Genomic DNA, 23,815 nt, shown 5'->3' with positions numbered 1-23,815 from the left:
ACTTCCTTCAAAGAAACAAGGTTTCAAGACCGTCCTGCCTAAGCGCGGAAAAAATAGAAGGAAGCTGGAGAATTCAGATATTCCTTCTAACTCTAATATCGGAAATAATTCTTCTCCAATCGAACTGAGCAATCAGTTCGATTTGATTAATCGATGATATTGAGCAAATCGAATCTACCTCTAGCCCAGGTGATTCGGTTCATGCGAAAAAGCAAAGGATTCCGCCAATTGTGGTATCTGTTGCCGAGTTTTCTGGCTTCCGGAATGAGATTTTGAGTAACCTTCAGGGGATCAAGGTTTCATTTCAGATTGCTAGGAAGGGTGACTGCCGCGTTTTGCCGGTATCCTTTGACGATCGCAAACGTCTTCTTCACTATTTAACTGAGAAGCGCCATAAATTCTTCACATACGACGACAAAACTGAGCGATTGTTCAAAGTCGTCTTGAAAGGTCTCCCCAGTGATGACAAATCACTGGATGAGATTAAAATTGAAATTTCTCAATTACTTGGATTTTCACCAGTCCAAGTAATTAAGATGAAAAAGAAATCCCATTCTGGTACTTCCCAGAGGGCATTTCTCAAGAATTTTATTTAGTTCATTTTAACAAAGTGAACTAAATAATATGAAAAGTTGGAAAAGGCCTGTATTATGTCCCATGTCCGTGTTACATGGGAACATTTCCGCAGAGCCTGGGGAAATTTCAAAACCCTACCCAGTGCCGTAAGTGCCAAAAGTGGGGTCATGGAACCAAACATTGTCACATGGATGCTAAATGCATGATTTGTGGTGGAACCTCTCACGCCAAGGACGCATGTCCTGTGAGAGAAGATTCCAATAAATTTAAGTGCGCAAACTGTGGGGGCAATCATAAATCCAATTTCTGGGAATGCCCTTCACGCAAAAAAGTTTTGAATTCCCGTGCAAAATTGATGACAGGAAATTCCAATCGGATCCCAGATTCGATGGGTAGAAATTTTTCAAATGCTCAAATTTCGAAACCGGTTACCGGTCGAGCAATTCATACCCACCACAATTCACAAACAAATTTTGCCGCTCGTCTACGGGTAGCAAGCACTTCAGTAAATTCCAATTTTCGAATGTACCTACGTATGCAAACATCGCTGCTGGTAGACAAAATTTCTCTTCTCAAAATGAGGTTTATACCCATGCCCCAACGGAAAATAACGGTCATGTTGCCGATTCAGGTAGCATGACTGCTTCCGATTTTGATTTTTAACTGAACAATTGCATCACATGAGTTGATGCAAAGTTCAAAACAAATACCATTCCTGAAGCTGTTCAGGTTGGTATAAAGTACACACAAAAATTGTTATCGGACTCCGTTTCAATGGATCCAAATAATTGTGTGAAAGTTCTAAATTGGAATGCCCGCTCTCTAAAGGGTAAGGAAGATGAATTATTCAACTTCCTTTCAGTTCATAATGTGCATATTGCCATTATAACTGAAACGTATTTAAAACCAGGACTCTCCATTAAAAGAGATCCAAACTATTTTATCTACAGAAATGATCGTCTTGACAGCGCCTGTGGTGGGGTCGCCATTGTCATTAATAGACGTATCAAACATAAATTATTTTCTTCGTTTGAAACCAAAGTTTTTGAAACCTTGGGAGTTTCTGTTGAAACAAATTTTGGACAATTTTCCTTCATTGCAGCCTACTTGCCTTTTCAATGCAATGGGCAGCAAAAGAATTTGTTGAAAGCTGATCTTCAAATTCTGACTCGCAACAAATCAAAATTCTTCGTAATTGGTGACTTCAATGCCAAACACCGTTCATGGAATAATGCTCAAAGCAATTCCAATGGTAACATTTTATTTGAAGATTGTTCTGCGGGATATTATACTATTCAATATCCCAATGGACCAACTTGTTTTTTTCCAGTCGAAATCCGTCTACAATTGATTTAGTTTTAACGGATTCAAGTCAGCTGTGTGGCCAATTGGTAACTCATGCTGACTTTGACTCTGATCACCTTCCTGTGACATTTGAAATCTCACAAGAAGCCATTTATAATCCAATCAGCTCTACTTTTAATTATCATAGAGCTGATTGGGATTCTCTCAAAACGTATATCGATAGGAATTTTGATGTTGATATTCCTCTCGATACCAAAAGTGATATTGATAATGCTCTCGTATCTTTGACAAATTTAATTGTCGAAGCCAGAGGCATTACCAATTCGAAATGTGAAGTTAAATTCAACTCCATTATTATTGACGACGATCTTCAGCTACTGATCCGTCTTAAAAATGTGAGAAGAAGGCAATACCAAAGGACTCGCGATCCCGCGTAGAAAGTTATTTGGCGAGATTTGCAAAATGAAATTAAAAAACGTTTCGCTATTCTGAGAATTACCAACTTTGAGAATAATGTCTCAAGTTGGATCCCAGTTCGAAACCCTTTTGGAAATTAACGAAAATTCTTAAAAAACCTCAAAAGCCAATTCCAGCGCTTAAAGAGGGAAATAAAATTTTATTAACAAATGGCGAAAAGGCTCAAAAACTTGCTCAGCAGTTCGAGAGTGCCCATAATTTTAGTCTAGGTCTCACTAGTCCAATTGAGGATCAGGTTACACGAAGCTTCGAAGACATTCTCAACCAAGATTTTGACCCTTCGTTGGGAACTAATTTGGATGAAGTGAGATCTATTACTAGAAAATTTAAAAATATGAAAGCCCCGGGTGATGATGGTATTTTCTACATACTTATCAAAAAACTTCCTGAGAGCTCTTTATCCTTTTTGGTTAATTTATTTAACAAATGTTTTCAATTGGCATACTTTCCAGATAAATGGAAAAACGCCAAAGTTGTTCCAATTTTGAAGCCGGACAAAAATCCAGCTGAGGCTTCTAGTTATCGCCCAATCAGTTTGCTTTCTTCAATAAGCAAACTGTTTGAAAAGATTATTTTAAATAGAATGATGGTTCACATTAATGACAATTCTATTTTTGCTGATGAGCAATTTGGTTTTCGCCATGGGCATTCAACCACTCATCAGTTATTAAGAGTTACGAACTTAATTCAGCTCAACAAATCTGAAGGAATTCGACTAAAGTTGCTCTTCTTGATATAGAAAGCATTTGACAGTGTTTGGCATGAAGGTTTGATTGTAAAATTGATGAATTTTAATTTTCCTCTGTACATCATTAAACTGATCCAAAATTATTTATCAGATCGCTTTCGCTGCAGGTCAACTATCAGAATACTAAATCTGATAGATTACCTGTAAGGGCTAGTGTCCCCAAGGCAGCATACTGGGGCCCATTTTGTATAACATTTTTACTTCTGACTTACCTGATTTACCACCAGGGTGTCAAAATCTTTGTTTGCAGATGACACGGGCCTTTCAGCCAAAGGGCGAAGCCTTCGTGTCATTGTAGTAGATTGCAAAAAGTTTGGATATTTTCTCCACTTACTTGCAAAATGGAAAATTTCCCCGAATGCTTCCAAAACTCAGCTTATAATTTTCCCACATAAGCCGAGAGCTTCTTATTTGAAACCTTCTAGCAGACATATTGTCACTATGAATGGGGTTCCAATTAATTGGTCTAGCGAAGCTAAATACTTAGGACTTCTGCTAGATCAAAAATTAACTTTTAAAAATCACATTGAAGGCCTTCAAGCCAAATGTAACAAATATATTAAGTGCCTATATCCACTTATAAACAGAAAATCAAAACTTTGTCTTAAGAACAAACTTTTGATTTACAAACAAATTTTTAGACCTGCCATGCTGTATGCTGTGCCAATATGGGCTAGTTGCTGCAATACCAGAAAGAAGGCACTCCAGAGGATTCAAAATAAAATTTTGAAAATGATTCTGAAGTTGCCTCCGTGGTATAGTACCAATGAACTTCATAGAATTTCTAATATTGAGACATTGCAACAAATGTCCAACAAAATAATTTCCAATTTTAGACAAAAATCGTTGCAATCTTCTATTGCAACGATTAACTCCCTGTACCCTTAGTTTTAAATAGGTTAAGTTTAGTTTAAGTTGAAAACATTGTAATTCCTACATGGTTCAATTCAACCAGAGGAAAAAATTCTAACTGCCAGAGGCAATTGAAATGTATTAATAATAATAACTAAAAGCGTAACATAGCAAATAAGGATGATAGTGTTAAGAAAACACGGAACACCTAGTCTAAGAGATGAATGCATGTATTAGATAATTAGCAAATAAAATTAGTTAAAAAAAAAAAAAAAAAAAAAAAAAAAACAAAAAAAAAAAACTTTTTGGATGAAATATAATTAATAAACTTTCATATGCACCCTTGAGGTAATTGAAAAGAAGTATACTGCCGTTGTACGCATAATAGTCTCATGTTACCTTTGATAAAAAATCTCAAACTCGAGTCAATTTGTCGCACTGAAAAAATGAACTTGTTGTTTGATGATAATAGAGACTGAAAACCGATTGAATAAGTAGTGATTTGTCCTGGAGAAGTGCTGCCTACGCTAATAACATCCCAAAAATATTTGGTAAATTTTAAGATCCAATCGATTCTGAAATTAGTGGAACAAATTGACTCGAGAACGTGCTTAGTTGCTGTCCGGTCACGGACAGTCGAATGATGAGGCCAATCCTTCGGTTGCGGATCCCTGCTGAACGCCCAATTCCTCTTCGGAATGCCTCGGATGATCGGCCAATTCCTTCTCGGTGAAGGAATGTCTGGAGTGTCGATAGCTCAGACTGACTGGTGGGATTAATTAACTCATAGCTCTGAAAAGAGCTGGTTGGTTTGGCTGCTTCGGGGAATGAAAACTACTTCGCTTTTTGCTTTGACCGGTTTATTGCCGTACAATGGCTAAATACTGAATGAATGAGATACATTGTGCACATTTCTTATATAGTCTAATTGTATACAATGACAATGTCAATTTTCCCCAAAGTTTATCGGGGCGTGGCTTCGGTTAGAAAATTCTCGCTGCTGATGCGCTGATACAATGATCATTGATGATGATGACGGTGACTGTACACGATGGTGAGCACCTGCTTTGCGTAACTTTTAGCAGATAGCAGTGCATGTTTTGTTGGTTGGAAGTATTAAATTTTGAGGAATGGAACAGCACCACAGCAAAGATGATGATCATGACAAAATGGAAGGAATATTTGACTTCCGTTCGCTCATGCGCAAACAGTTGCTTCACTATTGGGTCTTTTACCCTATATGATGTGGGGCCGTTTGGCCGAAAAATTATAAAAAACTTATATTGTGGGTAATAAGAAATGAGTAGTAAGAATCACATGAAGTGCGCAGCGAGAAGTGAGGAATGAGACATTTCGCACACCTCAAAAGAAAGAGACGTGAGAAATAGGAAGTGAATATGAAAACTCATATGTGAATATGTACGTTATGTGGAAGATATTGATTTGAAAAATGTATTGGAGGTAACCACTTTCCCTTCGATGGAAATAGGCAATTACCTTTGATTGAACTGAACTTGAGTTGCGTGCTCTTGCCTACGCAATGCGGTCGGGTCTGAGCTTGACGACCGACTGGCAAATAGCTTACACAACCTCACTTGATCAGTACCGTTGCTGATGAAGAATGTGTATAGCCGCCAGACATTCTAAATACTCACGCTCCTCTAATGTGGACGTGTACAATACACATGTGGAAGTATTGGCTTGATAAATGGATTGCGAGTGATTTGACTATGCGTCCAATTTGGGAATCTCGAGCTCGTTCAGTAGCCGCTAGGTTGCGAAAGGCCGACGGAGGTCCTTCGTAGCTTAGTTGGTTAAAGCACCAGTCTAGCGTACTGTAGGGTCATGGGTTCGAGTCCCATCGAAGGAAAAGTGGTTACCTCCAATACATTTGCCAAATCAATATCTTCCACATAACGTACATATTCACATATGAGTTTTCATAACATTGTAAATTAACGTCCAAGTCGGGTGGTTTAATCCCCGAAAATAGGCAATTACCTTTGATTGAACGGAAGTGAATAGTTAAAAGTGAGAAGTAAGAAATGTAAAGTGAGAAGGGAGAAATTTGAGAAGTAAGAACTGTAAAGCGAGAAGTAGAAAGTGAGAAGTGAAAAATGTAAAAATTCGAAGTGACAGGCAAAAAAAAAATCTCAAAAGTAAGAAGTGAGAAGTGACAAGTTTGAAGTGAGAAGAAAGTGAAAAGTAAATTATGAAAAGTGAGAAGTAAGAAATATGAAGTAAGAATTGAGAAGAGAAAAGTGAAAAGTGAGTAGGTAGAAGTAAGAAATTTAATGAGTTAGAACCGTGTATTGAGAAGTGGAAAGTAAGAAATGAGAAGTGAGAAGAACAAAGTAAGAAGTGACAAATTCGAAGTGAGAATTGTGAAGTGAGGTGTGAAAATGAAAAGTGAAAAAAGAAAAGCAAAAATTAAATTGAATTGTGAGAAGTGAGAAGTAAGAAGTAAAAATTGGGAAGAGAGATGTGAAAAGTTTGAGAAGTGAAAAGTGAATGGAAGTGACAAACCCTGATTAATCCACCTAGCGATGTTGGTGTCTTTCTTGTACAAAAAAAAAACAAAAAAATATTAGTGAGTATTTTTTAGCATGTTTTGCGCATAGAAAATAGTATTTTGGCCATAACTTCTGATCACATAGTCCAATTAGGCCAATTTTCAATAGCAAACAATGGGACAGGATTCTCAGTCGAATGGAACTTGTTGCGAGTAATTAGCTCAATGCTAAGTTTTAAAAAGTGTGTCTACAAAATTTGGTACACATCGTCTGTGAACAGCCAGTATAGAGGAAGTTTGTGCGTTTGTAATTTATTCGTTTTTTTTTTTTATAAAAAGTATGTTTCAATTAAAGAGTGACGTTAAGTGCATGTAATTAATTGAATATTTTGTTCGTCCTTAGATTAGAAGAAAAGTGTGCGTAGTTAGAAATTGTGTGCAATATTTAAGTTAAAGCCAAAACGAAAAGGTAATGTGCTCTATATGTGCTGTGCTGTGCTTGTTCTAAGTGTTCTGTTTAGCCGTTTGGCTTCTACTTCGCAGCAATTGAGGTGATTATAGAATGAAGCCCGTGGTGAATTTCAAATTCAACACACGTTTATTTACATGAGTAATTCTCGCTGAAACCGGGCCACTATTTGCACGAGGTTCTTAAAAAAACCTAAATTTATATTCTTCCGAAATCTTTCGGCGAGTATATTAAGGATCCGAGTTAAATTCTTCAGAAAAATGAACTCATCGTTAGTTCTACACGAAATCATTTTAATGGATCCCTCGATTTTTGTCAATTCTTGACTCACCAAAACTGTCATAACTCCAACATTTCTCAACCGATCATAGAGATGAGCATATCGTTAGAAAGAGGAAGAGTGTATCCTCAATTTGCAATAATAAAAATATAAGCAGCCATATTAAATTTGCCCGCCAAAAACATACACCTGAGATTTTCGGACACAATGCACAATATAAGCTAAGCTTTCCATCGATGACGGGCACATTGACCTGCCCGTAGGTCAACGACTGGGCCGGTAAGCCATCCAGAATCCGGTGAGTCCATCCAGTGGAAGTTTTCTTTTTGTGGAGTGGGGCGTCCGCTGAGGACGCCTCGGAGTTGTTTTTTGTCCAGTCAAAAGACTGAAGGAATGCGCTTTTAAAAGCCGTTCAGAAGAAGTTGGTGGCCGTGAAAGCGTGCGTGACGAATTGCCGCCGCTAGAACTTTTTGTCACCAGGAGCGCAGACTAGCCCACCGATCGATGCGCTGCTAGAAAAGTGACGTCACATCAAGAACATTTAAAGCACATGAGCACATGAGCACTAGACAGGGAGAGAAAACGCACACATAGTAGGGACAGAGTAGAGAGGACGAACACAATCTAAACATGAATTAGAAAAGCTAAAATGAAGAATCAAACCCAAATACATGTAAACATAAAGCTAATTTGTCTCTCTTTTAATAAATGTTAGTTCTGTCCCCAATCCCTGCTGTTTGATTGATTTCTATGTGTTTTACGTCACGTCGCGTTTGTTTGTTTCGAGTCCCGTCCTCCACCATATGGGAGTGTGACGTAGGGGGCAGTCAGTCCACCTCCTATCTGTTGTACGACGATCGGTGAGTATGGGTGGATCCCATACCGAATTCTCTGAGTGACTTCTGATTGTATAAGGACGTTGCGATAAATAGGGTAAATCCGTTCGGTCGTTGGTTCGCTAGCTGGCTGAATCGATTCGTAAAATTCCTTTCGAGGAGATTAAATGGACTCGCCCTAAGGAGAGTCTCGTCCGGGCAATAAATCTGCACACGTGGTCTCCCGTGGATCGGCCCTGCTAGCTACAGGAGGAAGCCTACATCAGACTAAAGAGGGAAGTTATACGGATCGAATTAGTCTTCAACACATCGAAGACGAAGTACGTGATATGAAGAGGTTCAAGAGAAAACAATGTGAGCCATCCACCGCGAATTTGCATCGGTGGTGACGAAATCGAGGTGGTAGAAGAATTTGTGTACTTGGGCTCACTGTTGTCTACCGAAAATGATACCAGCAGAGAAATTCGGGGACGCATAGTGGCTGGAAATCGTACGTACTTTGGAATCCGCAAGACACTCCGATCGAATAGAGTTCGCCGACGTACAAAACTGGCAATCTACAAAACACTCATTAGACCGGTAGTCCTTGACATATACGCGACCTGGACGATACCCATGCAGGACCAACGCGCACTTGGAGTTTTCGAAAAGAAAGTGGTGCGTACCATCTATGGTGGGGTGCAGCTGGCGGACGGTACGTGGATCAGGCGAATGAACCACGAACTGCATGAGCTGTTGGGAGAACCATCCATCGTTCACACCGCGAAAATCGGAAGACTGCGGTAGGCCGGGCACGTAGCCAGAATGTCGGACAGTAACCCGGTGAAAATGGCTCTCGACAACGATCCGATGGGCACAAGAAGGCGAGGTGCGCAGCGGGCAAGGTGGATAGATCAGGTGGAAGATGACTTGCGGACCCTCCGTAGACTGCGTGGTTGGCTACGTGTAGCCATAGACCGAGCCGAATGGAGAAGGCTCTTATATACCGCACAGGCCACTTCGGCCTTAGTCTGAATAAATAATAATGGGTTCTTAACTAAATTAAAAGTTACAACCGACGACGGAAATGCAACCTTTCTTTTTATTCCCAAATCATAAAATTTACAACAAATAGCCGGAATTCGCTTCATTCGCACGTGGAGCATTCTTAATGTATTTTATTCCCACTTGACCAAAAAATCGATTATTCTATCCTCAAATCACTATGTCGAATCCTAATAGCTTTATCACCAAAACCAGCTGTTACCACATTTTATCTCCATTTGTTATTGCAGACAAGGAAAAAGAATCTAAGAGTTCAATATGATATGTGCAATAACATTATCGTTAGGTCCAATCACTACGACTCGTTTTTCTCCATTCCAAGCTTTCCAAACGACTATTCCGAATGACACTTTCTTTTTTCTTTCTGCTTGTATTTCTTCTCTCTCCAACAGCACACATAAATCATATAAAACAGATTGCAGGAATCGATCACGTGGGACTCGGCGCCGGGTACGACGGCATTAATTTGTAAGTAATTCAATTCGTTTTTAATACGCTATTTACGTTTATTTTTGCGCAACCTTTTCCCATCGGTTTCCATAAATGCAGGCGGGAAAAAAGCGGCGAGCAAAGAATGATTCACAAACGAGTAAAATTTCCTGCTTTAGCTGTTTGTTTCCTTCTTCCGCCGCATCCAAACGGAAACGGAACTTGACCCAGGATGGCTTTTTGCTCGAACCATTTCTCGTCCGCGGTAGAGTAACCGGGCGCCTTGCTGATTGCTGTAATGTATGCCACTGCGAGTATCCCACAATTCAACCACGGTATAGTGGCACACAGTGGTGAACCACCTAATAGGAGGCGGACCGAAATCAGATAATATATTTACCATGAAAATCAAATTACACTTGAAAGTGACTTTTACAGCTTTACAAAAATATCTTTCAAGACGAGTTTGTACCATTCCTGGTCTTCGTCTTGAGTGGCTCTCAACTAACTCAAGATCAAGCAACAGAGTAAACAGCTTCATATTTTCCGCCTAATGAGCCATTTTATTTTAAAAGTGGCTCGATTTAGACATCAAGGAGCATCAAGGCCCCGGGGCTTAACGTTTTCAAGTGTCTTACATTAATAATAAACAATCTTGTCACTCGTTGGGTCTCTGAAATGTTGCGGTGTTTAATTATGATCCTTGTGTTTCCTATAAACGATTCTCCATTCTAGTGATTGAAATTACTAAAATATAAAAACGGCATTGAATCAGGCTACGGCCACTGTGTGGCAGAAAAACCACGGTCGGACGTCGCGTCGCGGAGTTGAACACATAAATATTTATTTGATTCACATTACAGGGTTCACAGCTGCGCCATGAAAGGGAATTGATGGTAATGGAATGTCCTGAAGTTTCCCCACATTTTCCAACCGCTATCCACTGTAGTAGGTTGGTGGGACACGGTTCGTCATCACCGTTTTTACGCTCTCTAAGCATAGGTCTCCACACAAAAACTCGAACAGCGAAAATGAAATTTTATTTGAAATACCTAACTGCATGGCGTAAATAAACACTCGATGGAATCGTTAGAGGGGGAAATCGCCCAACCGCCTTCTACGTATTCTATTCAATGTTTGACGGATGGCTCAAATGGGAAAACTCATTCAACCGCGAGTAAACATTAGGTACCGAGTAATCAACATCGTCACATTGTTTTGCACACCAATTGGATCCTGAGGACCTGTGTTTGAAATATGGAATTCCATTTTGGTAATGGTACATTCTAGGAATATCGGAACGAAACCACAGTAACAAGGTTACAGGTTTTCATTCATCAATCAATTGAAAGGATAGAATGATTTCGTTCCAGCCCATTAACACTGCGAATACCGCGGTCATATTGCGCAATGGCGTAATTTCAAAATCATGTATCTGAGAAATGTTATGCCTCTGAGAAATGTTATGTTTCTGATAGGTTTAAATACTTCGATGGAGCAGCTCAAATAATAATAGTAATTGTCATACGAAAGCTGATAGATTTTTCATTACATGCGGGAGAACATCAACAACGAGAGCTCTTTTATACTAAATAGGCTAACAAATGTAAATTAATATTTACTTTTAACCATTTCTACTTCCCATTTTACAATGTTTTAAAAATAAAATATTTGCAATAAGGGCAAATATAAGGTGATACTGGGACATTTCGATGAAATTTATCGAATGATATTTGGTCGGAAGGACGTTACATTAAAAGGAAATTGACATGCGGCGAAACATCTTGAAAATTTGGTTGAAAATAAATTTTATATTGGACGAAGACGCTAAGTCACCGAGCTTCAATAAAACTCAGTTATTAGAGTTAAATTTCAACATTGATAGACAAAATCATTCAAGGTTGCTGCCATGAGGATAGCCGATAAAACACCAAATATAGAGCAAAACGAAAAATAACACACATATCAATATTAAATATTTATTGAGAGCAATCATGAGAAGAATACGAAAAACTGTTATTTCATTATTTTCGGAACTATCTCGAATTCAGCTTAAGTGATCCAAACGTAAACTTGTCGAAATAGACATTACACATTGTTTACCTTCCATCAATTATTCCTCTACAGCAAAAAACCAAATCATGTCTTCTTTTTCTTCCGAACCAGCACACCTCGTGGTCTCGAGGACGTGGGAAACTACCCGAGACTGTTCGCCGAACTGCTGGGCCATGGTTGGACGGCAGAAGAGCTGGAGAAACTGGCCGGGCGCAACCTGCTGCGAGTGCTGGAAGAGGTGGAAAAAGTTCGAGAAAATCAACGGCTTTCCGGTGTGCGCCCGTACGAAGACATTCCTGTGGCGCTTCGCCCCGACGAGCAGCTCAACTGTACGACCAATAGTTAATGAACTGTACAATTACCGTAAGCTCATCCTAGTCTAGGTTGGCGAGGACCCGTGCAAAAACCACAACTGCAACACAGCGACTGATTAATGAACAAGTATTTAACCCGTTATCTGCCACGAGGCGCGTTCTTCCAAGAAAGCACCGCCCGATGCGGACGGTGTGAGTTGGTTGGTAGTTTAATTACTCTTCAAATACCTGCAGATTATGACTAGGTACATTCGAGATTTTTAGGAAAAGTATATATATTTTTCGAAGGTAGCAAATGTCTCTATGAGAAATGCCTTTTTAAGAGCAGACACAAACACTCACACATACACACGCACACACCGACATACATATTTAAGGAAGGTTAGGTAAAACGTTGAGTTTGTATTTCTACGTTGAAAAATTATCCCTCTTTATAAAAAGAGAGCAAAAATAAATAATCTGTAATAATGAGGGATGAAGTGGGAAATAAGGTTGAGTAGAAGCAACAAAAAGTCTAGCATCAAGTATAATACATAATTTAGGAAAATGAAAACTGTCGACAAAAAAGGAAAACACGAGCGAAGCAACCAAGCAATGCGAAGCATTCGAGTAGACGGACAGTGTTCACTTTTTTTAGGCTGCTGATTCGCAACTACAAGCAGCACACTGTTCCGGAACACAGCAGTGTGATCCAAACAGCGGGAGGTCGTGGATAAAAAGGAAATGAAGAAGCAGAAAAAATAATTAAAATACCCACTTTAGTGATTAATGACGATACTCGCGTACGACCAGAGCAAACGCGCTTAGGAATCTCGTTGGCGGTGTCCAACTGCGGTCAGGATTCAGGATTTTTACATGTTTTTATGTGGCTCTATTTTATTATTTTCTTCTCTCTTCGAGCGATGATAATGATTCGTCTACTGCTGGTTGCAGAAAGCGTGGAAAGCTTTCATGCACAGGATCGGAACCTTAGATTGTTTTATACTGGACCTAGATGTGTTCGATGACTGTAGTGTAGCTATAAAGATCTTTGAGATTATGAGTGGTAATAAATATTATGAAATAAATAATATAAAAATACAAATTTCTTTCAAATTTCACAGCCCGTTCATTGACCTTTGATTAAACGCTTTTAGTATATTGAACAATTCCAATAGATACTGCAATGATTTATTATATCTTGCGATTGTTTTTTGTTAGTTATTCTTTTTTAATTCAAAACGCATTTTTCGTAACTTATGTTTTGTTTAGATTTGAAAATTTCAATTTAGATGTGTAAATCCACTTTTAAATGTGTTTATATTTCCCTACTTATATTTTCCATCAGCATATTTCCTCACAAGCGATTACCAACTACGTCAGGAAAACGATCCCCTCAACTGCTCACTGGAAACCCATCGACACATGGGCTCGGTCCAGTAGCTTTATGTTATATTTCGGGGAAGTTCAGACATTATTCGTCTTAGAAAACGCCACAGGCGCCACTTGGAATTGAATCCAGGCCACACCAACACCCCCCTAAAAAATAAATAAATATAAATCACGTTAAAATGAAAGTTAGCGACCGCGATAGGTTCCCAGACAACATGGCATTTGTTATATGACTTTATATTCTTACTTGCCGCCCCGAACCGTGAACCCTTGATCTGTAGGCCTCAACATACCACATAACTAAGTTTAGATTCATACCAGGGCGTTTAGAATACTGGATGATATTGCGTTGCTTGCGTTATAACGGGGAATTTCGTAGATTGCATACTGATAGCTGTCATGTACATTTTGTACATAACGAGAGGCCAGCGACTCACCGACGCCCTCATAAATGTCAAGGAGTTGAATGGCTGGTAGGGAATGCTTCAGGAATATCATCATAAGCAAGTGATATAATAAGTTTGAACAGATGTTGGGAGTGACCATGCTAAGAAGTTAATGTCACTCAATTGATTATTTTTCGGGGATAAGGCTATTAAACTTGCCCTGGCTAATTAGCCTAGGTTTTGGCACCATTTTTCACTCTCTGAGATGATAAAGAATGCATAATATATTAACTGCCCCTTTCCCCTATTTGTTTCCAATTGCAATCATAAAGTTATCATGGAACATGTTTTTAATAATGAATAAGAACCAAATATGTAATCTAGGATTTAGGGATGTTTGGTGTCAGGCCCCGCAAGCCAGCCTTGAAAAAAACATACGCAATGAACAATCAACAAGAGGGTACGGACCGGAACTATCGGCGAAGACCACTGCGACGAAAAGGGAAACTGGAAACTCGGTTCGTGGTACTGTAAATCTCTCAACTTCATCGGGAGCACACGCATACCCGCCGATGTGCTCAAGGACCGTGGATTCGGCATCGTAGCGCTGCAGGAGGTTTGTTGGAAGAGATCAATGGTGGTAATCATACCATCTACCAGAGCTGCGGCAACACACGAGCTGGGAACAGCTTGCATAGTGATGGGCAATATGCAAAAGCGCGTGATCGGGTGGTGGCCGATCAATGAAAGAATGTGCAGGTTGAGGATCCGGTTCTTCAACTTCAGCATAATCAACGTCCATAGCCCACACTCCGGAAGCACTGATGATGATAAGGACGCATACTACGCGCAGCTGGAACGTGAGTACGACAGCTGCCCAAAACACGACGTCAAAATCATCATAGGAGATTTGAACGCTCAGGTTGGTCAAGAGGAGGAGTTTAGACCGATTATTGGAAGGTTCAGCGCTCACCGGCTGACGAACGAAAACGGCCTACGACTAATTGATTTCGCAACCTCCAAGAATATGGCCATTCGCAGCACCTACTTCCAACACAGCTTTCCGTATCGGTACACCTGGAGATCACCACTGCAGACAGAATCACAAATCGACCACGTTCTGATTGATGGACGGCACTTCTCCGACATTATCGATGTCAGGATATATCGTGGCGCCAACATCGACTCTGACCACATCATCAACAATGTTCGGTACCGACGACCGCCGCGGTACGACCTAGAGCGACTGAAGCAACCGGATGTCGCCACTGCATACGCGCAGCATCTCGAGACAGCGTTGCCAGAAGAGGGTGAGCTCGATGGGGCCCCTCTTGAGGACTACTGGAATACAGTTAAAGCAGCCATTAACGACGCATAGACCACGTATAGACCGCGTAGAGCTATGGACGAGAACAGCTTCCCTGGGAAGCAAATGGTGTGGTGTGCAAAACTGTGCGAAGATTTCGGGCGAACACTCCAATTCGTTCAAATCGCGCCGGGGACTAAGACAAGGTGATGGACTTTCGTGCCTGTTGTTCAACATTGCGCTAGAAGGTGTCGTGCGGAGAGCTGGGTGTAACAGCCGGGGTACGATTTTCAACAGATCCAGTCAACTTATTTGTTTCGCGGATGACATGGACATTGTCGGCTGAAGATTTGCAAAGGTGGCAGAACTGTACACCCGCTTGAAACGTGAAGCAACAAAAGTTGGACTGGTGGTGAATGCGTCAAAGACAAAGTACATGCTTGTGGGTGGAACCGAGCGCGAAAGGGCCCGCCTGGGAAGCAGTGTTACGATAGACGGGGATACCTTCGAGGTGGTCGAGGAATTCGTCTACCTTGGATCCTTGCGAACGGCTGATAACAATGTTAGTCGTGAAATACGAAGGCGCATCATCTGTGGAAGTCGGGCCTACTACCTAAGCAGCACGCACAACATCTTTCAAATAGCTGTTTGTTCCTAATAAAATGCATTGAAGACACTGGCAACACATCGAGTCACATTAAAGCCACTTTTCAGTTTAGGAAACACACAATGTTTCATTTCCGTGAAAGGGGCGTTGCAATATGCCACGCATGGAATTCGATGTGTTTCAAATCAGAAACAAAACAGATAAGTTGCAGTATTAATAACTTTTCGATTCCGGAGACGAGCCAGCCTCGGGCTGCAAGTCTCCTAAATAAAGACAAAAAAAAAAACTTTTCGATTCATTGCTGTCACGGCAATGTTTCTGATATGTTGCAAAACACTTTGAGCTCAGCTGAGCATTTTTGACAGTACCCTGCAGCCTGCCCATGATTTCATAGTTGACGTAACAACCAGCACCATCGATGTTGGGAAAACGCATTTTTATTAATTTTACCCGAATCATCATATCAATCAACAAAATACATGAACTAATCTGTCTAAATGGACAATATTAGTAGTTATTTTAAGGCCGCGGGGAATTAATTATTATTCCTTTGATTGAAGTGGTCAAAATATGCATACGACAGTTTATGCGATCAAACAAACGTTTTGTGAAAATGTTTGTTCCCATAACATGGCGTAAAAACCAGGCTACTACGTGTGGTTATATAGCGCTAAAGATAAATTGTAGTTAGTTCCAACGATTTATTGCTTTAAGAAGGGAAATCTTTTGAAAAGATCGAGTTTCCGGTAAAAGTTTTTCGGATAGCTCTTCCCGTGAAAATAAAAATTATGTGGTAAAGATAAAATTATGTGTGGAAGAGTTCATGTTGCAAAAAATTTAATCAGTACCGAACGGGGATTTTCGCACTATTACAGCACTATTACCGTGCGAAGAATCCATATTCGAAAAAAAGTGTGTTTTGGTCATTTTGGCTTATACGTCAACTATGTGATCATGGGCGTATAAGGTACAATGAAATTTCAATTGACTTTTTTGTTTATGTAGTGCAGTTGTAGCAGAATCTCAAAACAGAATTGATGGTGTGATGGTTATAGTAAAATATTACAAATCTCAAGATCCATGGTTCGATTCCCGGTTGGTTTTTGTGTTTTTATTTTCATTGTAGCAGCAGGGAGTCGATCCATGGAGTGGTGAGCACAACAGCACGAGAAGTTGTATGCACTGCACAGAGGCGACCCAGGACGGGTTGGTTTGATGTGGAGTGTCAGAGAGTGACAGACGAGAAGAACGTTGCCAGAAGCCGGATGTCGGGTGTGTCGGGTACTTGATCGAATAGAGATCGATATAAGGAAGCAAGAGCAGCCGAAAAACGAACCCACCGCAGAAAGAAGAAAGAATATGAAAAACATGTGATTAGCGAGCCGCAGGAAAAAATGGAGCAGAACGATATGCGGTGGTTCTATGAGTCTGTCAATGGCGTGCGGAGAAAAACAGCGCCGTCTCTCGTCATGTGCAACGACCAACAAGGGAATATGCTGACAGATAAAACCGAAGTGGCTGCCAGGTGGAAGCAACACTTCGAGACTTTTTTGAATAGTGAAAGTGACGGTGCATCGGTGAACAGAATAAATATTAGCGACGATGAACAAGCTGTGAAGTCGCCTACACTAGATGAAGTTAAAAAAGCTGTTGAAGAGCTGAAAAACAATAAGGCTGCGGGGAAGGACCAGCTCCCGTCTGAACTTCTCAAACATGGCAGTGAGCAGCTTTATGAAGTTCTGCACCATATTATGTCGAAAATATGGTAAGACGAGGAAATGCCTGCTAGCTGGTTGGACGGCCTCAATTGCCCTCTCTTTAGGAAAGGGCACAGACTGGAGTGCGCCAATTACCGAGGAATAACCCTCCTTAATTCGGCGTACACAATTATGTCCCGTATTCTGTTCAACAGATTGAGACCACTTGAAGAGTCCTTCGTCGGCGAATACCAAGCAGGGTTTCGTGAGGGCCGATCAACGACGGATCAAATGTTTACTCTGAAACGAATCCTTGATAAATTCCGGGAGTACAACTTGCACACACATCATCTGTTTATTGATTTCAAGGCGGCGTACGATTCAGTGAAACGGAATAAATTATGGCAAATTATGCTTGAACATGGTTTTCCGGCGAAACTGATACGGCTGATGCGTATAACGTTGGACGGATCGAAATCAAGTGTAAGGGTTGCGGATGGAATATCGACGTCATTTGTTACCTTAGATGGATTAAAGCAGGGTGATGCACTCTCGAATCTACTGTTCAATATAGCACTCGAGGGAGCGATTAGGAGAGCTGGTGTGCAAAGAAGCGGTACTATTATCACAAGATCGCATATGCTTCTTGGATTTGCGGACGATATCGATATTATCGGGATTGATCGCTGTGCTGTGGAAGAGGCTTTTGTGCCTTTTAAGAGCACTCCTGACGGAATCCGGCAGCTTTGCTGCGTCGCAGCATGCGTGAAAAAATAAGAATGACAGTTGTGCATTACTTCCGTGTCGAATGGTGTGCCCCTGAAAACGCGAGTACTTTGAAACTTGGATTCCGTCAGGAGTGCCCTTAAGAGAGAGACAGCGAGGATTGGACACACCAACAATACCAGCAAAATGAAGTACATGGTCGCTGGCAATCAACGTGGGTTCATTAGTGGTGGTGGTAGCGAAATGGTGCTGGATGGTGAGAAATTTGAAGTGGTAGAAGAATTTGTGTATTTTGGAACATTAGTGACGTGCGATAATGATGTTACCCGCGAGGTGAAAAGGCGTATTGCAGCTGCAAATAGGGCTTATTACGGACTTCGTAATCAGCTTAAGTCCCGTAGTCTGCAATCGAAAACAAAACTCGTGCTGTATACTACTCTGATTCTTCCGGTCGCTTTATACGGCCATGGAACATGGACGTTAAAGGAGGCTGATCGGAGAGCTTTCGGAGTGTTTGAGCGTAAGGTGCTGCGGACAATACTTGGCTGGATATTATTAAGCTTATACAACATGGCAGACTACGGTAGGCTGGTCACGTTGTTCGTATGCCGGAGGAACGTCAAGCGAAGATAATATTTAGTAGAGAACCCGGAAGAGGCCGCAGGCTTCGTGAAAGGCCGCGTACACGATGGCTTTTTGCAGTTGAAGAGGACCTGAGGGCGCCCAATGTTCAGGGCGACTGGAAGCGATTGGCCCAGGATCGTCATGTTGTTAGAATGCCGGACAGCAACCCTGCAAAGATAGTGTTCGCTTCCAATTCAGCAGGTACGAGACGGCGTGGAGCGCAGCGAGCGAGGTGGGCAGACCAGGTGCAAAACGACTTGGCGAGCGTGGGGCGCATTCGATTCAGTGTTATCTGTTTAGATGTAAACTACATAAATGAAAAAAAAACCTAAAGACAAATAATTGGTAGACTTATGCCGACAAAAGTAAACTACGAAATTGCCTACAAATCCGACGAAAATTAGCTAAATTCTATCCTGGAAACTAGACCCTATCCAGGCCTCTACTGGCAACATGTTGAATTGAAAATCTTTCGAGATGCAGATCTTTCAGATTGACTCATTGAACCACTCGGCGTGCGCTGGGCCCACACATAGCCGTCAATTCCGTTGCATCATGATTTACATTTAAAACTAGTCGACCCGGCAGACGTTGTCCTGCATAGTAGGCGAAAATGCGCGTGGTCAACCTTATTCGATAACGATTACGAACATAACTGCTGAAGGAATGAAGAAAATCCATGCAATGTTCCATTTACGCTTCCATACCAACGGCGATAGAATCGCAGTCTCCAAACGATAGAATCGCGTTGCGGTCTAGGATTGCGGTTATCGCGTCGCGTGTGTTTGGGGGAACCTTAGGGCCGAGGTCCACGTAGCGGTTTTGAACTTGCGTGCACGCAACGTCAACGCAATTGCGGTAGGAAGTACCCAACATCAAATAGAATCATGCACACGCACTCATTTCTCATTTGCGGCGAGCGTTACCGCAAAGTCACCGCAATTCCCCACAGGAACGCAGCGTGCACGCCAGTATTTTTTTGACATTTCTCTATTCCTTTTCCTTCCAACAAGATTTCTAATGGGAAAATCTGCAGAAAGAATCTGTCAGAGCGAAATCAAAACAAACAAAAATACTTCTCAAATCAGTTCATTTTGGTTTCGAAAATTAGTTTGCAAATAACAAAAACTTTCAATTCTAACTTCTTTAAATAATAGTACTACAGTCAAACCTCCATGAGTCGATGTTCTATGACTCGATATCGACTCATGGAAGCAAATTATGCCATAGTAATACATATTTTTTGGGTTGCTGTGATGGTTCCTTCAAACTGCTTCTCAAGAATTTTCTATTCCACATCTCGATATTTCCATGAGTCGATGGTCCCTTCAATATCGACTCATGGAGGCAGGCTTGTAAAATGTCATCTGCATGTCATTTGACTAATTTGCTCATAACTTTCTTTAGAAGCAAAATTTCTTCCATAATTTTGAATACTACTCATAACGCTTGAGTAGGGTTATATTTTTGTCCAAGGGTACATTGCTCTAAGTATAACATCAAAGGCTGGAGAGTGAAAACTCTCCAAAATGTCACGTGTCATTTGACATAATGTCATTTGAATGACATTTTGCCTCCCACGCCCCAGATTACATATTTACAGCAAAGTCTCGTTAGACAAAGTTGTAGGCCCATTTAACCGCTATAAGTTCGTCATACAACATGAATTGATAGCTACCTTCTGAAACAAGTTCTGGGAAAATTATACAAACGAATGCAAATGACATTTTACAACACTGCATGGAGGTTTTACTGTAGTACGTTCGGAGCGGCAAGTGTTTCTTTCGTTCCTATGTTATTATGCATCTCGAGATAAACTAGAATACTGCGGCTTCCTGCTGGTTACTTCTCAGGTAATCGCAGCGGTCACTAAACACAACAGAGTCAATGAAAATCTCACCCACCATATGCACTTGCCATGATAAACACTCTCCACGTACTCAGTGACTCCGGTTGCCTCTCACTAATACAATCGAACACTGCTGTCATTTCGCGAAAAGCACGTGGTTTTGTTTTGAGCGGGAAAATTCTGCCTATCTTTTAACACGGCGGCTATCTTGACGTTTACCATCGCAGTCGAGCCTGCGAGTGTAAGACCGCCGCAGCATTCTAGAAAAAGATAAGCGCGACAATAATATCAGTCGAGATCAAACCACCTTTGGAAAGAACTGACAAGCAACCATCCCTGGCTGGCGGATAGAGTTAAAGTCAAAGAAAATATGTGCCCGATAGTGTAGTGACGTTGCTTGTACCAACTTTATCAGAATAAATTGATTTCCGAACATACGGTGATGTGACAGTTTTGGACTGAATGACGGAGCAAAATTCAACCAACAAAGTGCATTCCGTGGGACCCTGTATGCACCAAGGCAGGCGATACCAGTTCCGTAATGAGAAAAAATATTAAATGTAAGTTTGTTACCGAGGTTCCTAGATCGTAGCTTTACTAATTTTCTATTGCTGATAGATGTACATGTTTTTAGGAATATGAACGGAAGGATGTCGTCAAATAATGTGGATTGCAATTGCAAAAAATAAACGAGACCAGATGATGAGATGGTAGCGAGCCACAGTAAGACTCCGGGATCAGTGCGACTCTTCTAGTGTTGTGGGAAACGCGATCGGTGTTGCAGTGGAGTGAAAATTTATATTGAGTACCTAATTTGTAGGAGCGGCTGGAGTATCTGACCAAAATGTTCAATGACTTTTTATTCCGGAATAAAATGATTCGTCCCTATTTAGCCGATAAATCGCACTAATAAAAAATCGTACCCCAAACGCAAAAGATGATCGATTCAAGACAAGAACAATTAAATACCTGGATCCATAATAATTCAAGATTAATCTATGATGTAATAAATTTTAGTTGGAAATAAAGAATAAATAACATTATGAAATCGTAACAATATTTATTAATTATGAATGTAGATAATATATTGGGATTAAGTAAAACAATGCCAAATTTCTGCCTCTCTGTATTAAAAACGTGTTTTTGAACAATCGGATTGTGTGGCCCAATTTCAATTGAACAGGTCTACAATTAATTTCGAAAGTTTAAACTTTTCATTTAAGAAGTAATGGGTGACTTCTAAATCGACAGTGATTAATCTTTCTACCCTCTACTAAATAGCATCACTGGAACATTTTATTTTAGAATAATACTAAGTTACTTTCTCTAGTCTGCCATCATATAGGTATGGTCAAACTCATGACATGTTTTCAATAGCACTACCCATTGATTCTTGTTCGGGGGCGATGAGCTTCATACAAATTAAAATCAAACTTTTATATTTGTAATACTTTAAATATTGCACGTTTGATGTCTTTATGTGGATTGATAACTCGATTCATATTGGAAGAGAAAGGAAAATGACGGACTGACAATCAGCTGGCAGTCGGATGACATTTGGTGTGACAGAAAGTTTGACGGTAGAAGTTTTGCGGCAAATTACCGTTTGTCGTGTGCATTCCCAGCCTGATTCAACGCCGAGTAACGCTGCGTCAACGCAGCTTGAAAAACCGCTACGTGGACATCGGCCCTTAAAGGGAAACAAATGAGCGATGAAAATTGACATCTTTACTCACGCGCGGCACACTTCGATCATTTAGCATACTGGATGATATTTCTCATAAACCACAATAAACTTGGCTTAGGTCTCTCTTGACTACCCTGTTTATATATTTATTACGTATTTCTTAAAAACTGCATTGGTATTACATATGATCGAGATTCTGCGAAACTGCACCAAACTTTTTTTTATTGACTTCTGATATTTTGGTCGCAAAAGTTAAATGGAAATAAATACATATAATTATATGCCCACATTTATTGTAGTATATTTTCAGTTACAGGGCTGAGGGACATCCGATACGATTCGTGATCAGCTGGAACTGCTTCACAAAAACTTGATCAAAAGTTGATCAATATTTCATTGGTGCCTGCTGCGATTCCATTCATATCGAAGATCCATTTTGAGAATAGAGTAATGTTTGGACGAAAATTCCGTAACATTCAAAGGAAATGAACGTAATAATTGGATTAAGCACTATAAGAGGCGAACCAGACTCCGGCTGAAAACCTTAATAAAGCTATAATAATAATGAATTAAGCACATTTTGAAAATTTGAACTACCTCCAAAAGCAACAATTTTTTTTTTTTGGTTTTGGGCACTTTTCTCATCATTTGATTGGAAGTCATAGAAAAAGCACTCTATCTATGACAAAGAAGTAGATAATAGCTTCTATCATAAATTAATGCATTCAAATAACATTTCTATGTAAAGCTCCAAAAACACATATCTCATTGGATATACCTTAAAATTTTAATGAATTTTTATGTAAACTGGCCTAGAAATTTCTAATAAGCTACATATTTAAATATATGGATGGCAATTTGAATCTGGAAACAGAATACGTAGCACACATGTTTCGTATTAGTTGTCGCAACTCATATGCGGTCACAACCATGTTACTGTAACCAAGTGTGTTTGAAATGTGTTACTTTGAAGTTCTAATATCCCTAAAAATTACCACAATATTCTATCCTCAAAAATCATGGAGATGTAGAGGGAAACTCGGTCTCAAGAAGCAACGAGAGTCAGTTCTTCCCTTACTATATGTAAGGACGTGGTCGGCGCTGTTATTGACTAAAAATATTTTAGCTACTTTCTACCAAAGACCAGTTATCGGGTCTGATAGTCTGCATTGAGTATCGAACAACATCGGCCAACGGTGCATAAACTTTGCATCCTCCCGCAAAATGTTAGTCCAAAGCACTTTCTTCTCCCGTAAGAATATCCACAATATCACGAACGACCGCATCTACCGCAGTGCGGGTATTAAATCCGACCACTACCTCGTTGCAGTATGTTTTCACTCAAAACCCTCGACGGCACAACACGCTTTAAAGTCGAATGCCGCGGGTTAACATTGGGTGGCTGTAAGAAGTTCGATTAGCCCAACAAGGGCCAAGACTACGCACAGTAGCTGGAGGTGGCACGTCCAACGGAAAAGCAGTTAGGTGCAGCTTCTCTTGAAGTTAATTGATTGGAGAGATATTCTATCCGCCATTGGGAGTACCACAACCGCTTCATTTGGTACGGTGTCCTCGGATCAAGGAAACGACTGGTATAACGGCGAATGTGAGCAGTTAGTGGAGGAGAAGGAGGCAGATTGAGCGAGGTTCTGCAACACCACAAGG

General features: G+C 40.5%; 1 protein-coding gene and 1 non-coding gene across 11 annotated transcripts in view; both read left to right on the top strand.

Annotated features, from left to right (window-relative positions):
- LOC134212990 (uncharacterized) overlaps window positions 1–12,939 on the top strand; it is a 310,126-nt gene extending 297,187 nt beyond the window's left edge. For all 10 annotated transcript variants that reach the window (XM_062691416.1, XM_062691413.1, XM_062691410.1 and 7 more), the window contains 2 exons: window positions 9,492–9,567; window positions 11,695–12,939. In XM_062691416.1, the coding sequence (XP_062547400.1) occupies window positions 9,492–9,567; window positions 11,695–11,929 (311 nt within the window). In that variant the 3' untranslated portion in view covers window positions 11,930–12,939. The remainder of the gene's footprint in view (window positions 1–9,491; window positions 9,568–11,694) is intronic.
- Trnaa-agc (transfer RNA alanine (anticodon AGC)) lies at window positions 5,754–5,828 on the top strand. The gene has a single exon. It is a non-coding gene; the product is annotated as a tRNA-Ala (tRNA).
- Window positions 12,940–23,815: the final 10,876 nt, after the last annotated feature.

This window comes from Armigeres subalbatus, chromosome 2 (assembly GCF_024139115.2).
Source record: "Armigeres subalbatus isolate Guangzhou_Male chromosome 2, GZ_Asu_2, whole genome shotgun sequence".
NCBI lineage: Eukaryota > Metazoa > Arthropoda > Insecta > Diptera > Culicidae > Armigeres > Armigeres subalbatus.
This window is presented reverse-complemented; position numbering and strand designations above follow the sequence as displayed.